The 4,044-nt window shown below is 32.1% G+C and overlaps 1 protein-coding gene across 1 annotated transcript in view; it reads left to right on the forward strand.

Annotated features, from left to right (window-relative positions):
* Window positions 1-387: 387 nt before the first annotated feature.
* LOC132047351 (vacuole membrane protein KMS1) overlaps window positions 388-4,044 on the forward strand; it is a 19,014-nt gene continuing 15,357 nt past the window's right edge. The window contains exon 1 of the mRNA XM_059438383.1: window positions 388-646. Coding sequence (XP_059294366.1) covers window positions 571-646 — 76 coding nt within the window. The 5' untranslated portion in view covers window positions 388-570. The remainder of the gene's footprint in view (window positions 647-4,044) is intronic.

A 4,044-nucleotide genomic window follows, 5' to 3' on the forward strand; every position in this document is an offset into this window, starting at 1 on the left:
AACCAATGTTTAAAAAATAAAAAATCGTTAACATTAAATTAATTAGTATTTCTTACTTTAATACGTATTTACAAATAAATTTTACACATTTAAATGTTACAAAATAAAATTAATTATTAAGTATTCAAATCTTAACATTCATATTCAAACATCTTAATCGATTCAAATATTTTAATTTTAATGAAAGCTAATAGATAGTATGGTTTGAAAAGGAAAAAAAAGAAGAAGAAAGATATGCTTTTACAATCTTTTTGATATATATATATAAAGAAAAAAATTAATTTATTCTCCCTAGTGTCAAATGTTACTTATACTACATTTACCAACTTTATTTAATTCAGCTTTATTTATTTAAATCTATTTAGGATATATATATATATTAATGCTATTTGTTTATCCCAGATCACTGGGTGACCCCCATTGTTTGAAAAATTAAGACCCCCCTTGAGATAAAGAGAGAAGAGGTCAAACAGTGGATCTGACAACTTGGATCTATCGATTCTTTGAATTGATTCCAAGTTTTCTTTGCAATCCAACACTTCTTGGATTGTAATAAAGGTGGAACAAACAATGGGTTCCAAGAAGAAATTAACAACCCAGAAAAGTTTCCCTTCTGCTTCTCCAGTTCAACAAATGTCTATTTCAGGCAAGTTTTTTTTCTGGATAACTTGTTGATGGATGAGCTTGTTTTTTTGAATATTGGGTATGTGTTAATACTTGCTAGAAATAAATAAAGGAAGCATCTTTTGTTAATTTGATGACTGCATATGATGGATGAAGGTTTAAATCTGAGTCCTTAGGGGTCCTTTGGTACGCGGGATAAGGTGGGATATTCCAAGATTAAGTCTGGGATTAAATTTATACTGTGTTTGGTTGATGGTATAAATTTATTGCAGGTGGGATAAATTAGTCCAAGAATTATAATTCCAGGACTATAATCCCGGGATAATTTAGTCCGCAAACCAAATGACCTTTGTTGAAATGAAGAAGGATTGTGTTTTGTTGGGTGCTGCTTGGGGGGGGGGGGGGGGGGATGGTTGAGTCAATTTTGATGGATGTCTCATGCTTTCGAGGTTAATTCAAAATTTATGTTACTGCAATTTCATGATGTGGATATGCAACTATTTCTAATAATATTAAGCATGGTCTTGTTTTTATGGCGAATCTTGGAAAATTTAATGTACATGAATCTAGATACATGGAGTCAAAAGTTTGGAAAATGGTTAAGAAAAGAGATTGTTGTAATGGGTCAATCTTAGTACAGCTATATGGTTACTCAACAAGGTATGAAGTTATTGGGATATAGCAATGAGTTTTTGGATCATCCCTCTGCTAGTGGAATCAGGAATATAGATGTGAAAATGCCTTGTAAGTTTAAGTTGTTTGTATGAATTCGGCTTCTATCACTGTGTTATTTTTTTGGTTGTATGGTATCGGAAAACTTGAATGCTGAACCCATGATGTACCTTGGTTGATGTATCCTTCTTCACGAGATAGGAGCATTCCTTTAAATGGAAATGTTGATTTAGGCGGTTGTCTGTTTTAATCCTTCCAGTCACAGTGGAGAGTATAATTATATTGGAGTTAGAAACAGTCATGGACAGAGGATATATCTGCAGATTTTATTGCATTTTGAATGGAAATGTTTGTTATTTGGCTGTAGCATCACAAAGGTGACACTAATCAGGAGAAGTATCAGTATTTGTTATTTGGCTGGAAGTTCCTTACTCATTTCATTAGGTTTTTAAGGTCATCTCATCAGCTTCTTTTTGGAGAACAGGCAATTCTGTATAAAGCTTTGGTCTTGTGGTCTCATTGGCATTTAAATATAAGATGAAGAATCTCAAGTTAGTACCGTTTAGTAGGTTTTCATCTGGACTAGATTAGTTTAAGCTTCATCCTAGTTTTCTAGTTTGGTTAGAGATCATCTGCTTCATTTGGAGATTTCTGTGTCAGTGGTCATTTTTTTAGCTTAGCTAAATGTGAAACTAGATAATACTCAATTTTAGTTTGAACATGTGGAGCAAAATATACAACATAGAATGATAACTGGGCGAGATTAAAGTCAGTGGAACATATTTCATACAGTGAACCACACCTGCACTGGTTTAAAGCTGGATGAAGTCCGATTGAAGCAAATTATTTAGTATATATGCCAAATTCCCTGTAAATCCTGTCTGGTATTGTCCCAGAACTGTCATGAAGGTATAATCCAGACCCCAGCGGAGTTGGTTGTGGATTAAAAAAATCTAGGATCTTACTTTGCTGTACTGTGCAGAGTTCATATCAGTATTTTCTGTTTATATCCTTACGTCTGCTTCTTACTTTCTATTGCATGGTGTTGGGTGAAAATGAAGTGTAAAGGCCTTTGAAGTTTGTGATTTTTCTCAATATTTACTTCCTGGCAGTTTGTTTTCTCCTTTTATTTAAGCCCCAATCTGTTCGGAGTGAGGCTTTTCTTATCCGCTACAGTGGCATATCTATTTCATTTCTGGGTAGAGCAGCAAATGAGACTTTAGTTTGACAATATTATTTAACATGTGTTGACTTGATGGTTGATAAACACAATGAACTAGAATTACGTGATGCACTGTGTGCTTCTTCATATAACTTATAAGGACGTGTATTTGGAATGTCCTTTGATTCTGAAGGAGAGACAATTTATAAAAATCAAAACATTCATGTTCTTGAACTATGATTTATCAAATTTCTCAGGAAGTAAGACTTACCTTTATCAACCAAAAAAAAAAAAAAAAAAAGGAAAAAAGAAAAAACTCAGAAAGTAGCTCTATTAGGAAGTAGGAACTGCTATTATATCAAAATATAGAAGGTATTATCTTTGTTTCCTGTAAGTGATCAGTTCAGTAGGCATATGGTCATTACATCAACTTTTTAAAGATGCTTACTAATTTAACTATAAAAGGCTTAATCTCCATCATAAACCGGGAGGATATCAGTAGCAGCAATCTATCACATGTTATCTGAAATTTACATCTTGACCACCTGAGTTGTAGCTTCCCATATATCATTGCTTTAGCAACACAAAATCTTGATGTATCCCTTTTGTTAAGAATCTTTGAGACTGTAAATTATAGAGATAAAAAGAAAAGTAACTTGCAGAGATGAAAGTTCTAAAAAGAAAATAAAATTGTTGGGGCATCATTATCTCACTTAATATTTGGAAGCTTACGTTATACCTCTAGTATCTTGGTATGGATGAGTATAAAAAAGTTCACTTTTGTTAACTGAATGAGGAAATAAACATAGTAGGCGTTCGGCCATCAATTTTCAAATCATGGTTTGAAACTATGGTTTCAAACCAGCGTTTGGATGTGTATTTTCAGTCATGGTTTAAAATCATGGTTTCAAATTCCAAATCATCCAAAAAGCATAGTTTGGGGTTTGAAACCATGGTTTCCAACACCCCTAAATACAAAATTTAACCCATAAGTTAATATTTTCTAAAAAAAGACCCATAAGTTGGTAAATATTTTTAACAATTACCTCCATCAATCATTTACCAATCTCATTAACTTCCACCAACCTTTATTTATGTTTACCAACCTTTAATTTATGTGGGAAGATTATATTAAATAATAGTTACATTACTATTCATGTTAAATTTTCGTTTTTATTGAAGTAAAGTTTGATTAATTGATGTTGCATTTTTAGAAAAGCCTTCTAGTAGTGTACTAATTTTGTTATAAACTATGATTTGCTCATTTGGTAAGATTGTATAAGAATTGAGAATGTTTTGATAGTTTTCACAATTTGTGGGGTTTTTATGTCTATAAGAGAAAATACAACTTAAAATATCCAAATTGTATGTCCAAACATGGTTTGAAACCATGTCCAAACGGGGCCGTAGTGTTACTATTATCCAAAAAAAAAAAAGAGGAAATAAACATACTGAAAAGTATCGAGAGAAATTCAATTCTTTTCTGAGAAATGATTGAAGGATAATTGATGAGAAACTTTTATAAGAACCTCTAATTGACTAGTGTCAGAAATCAGGACAGGAAAATTTAGGGTTCTTTGAGTTTA

The sequence above is a fragment of the Lycium ferocissimum genome, chromosome 1, assembly GCF_029784015.1.
Source record: "Lycium ferocissimum isolate CSIRO_LF1 chromosome 1, AGI_CSIRO_Lferr_CH_V1, whole genome shotgun sequence".
NCBI lineage: Eukaryota > Viridiplantae > Streptophyta > Magnoliopsida > Solanales > Solanaceae > Lycium > Lycium ferocissimum.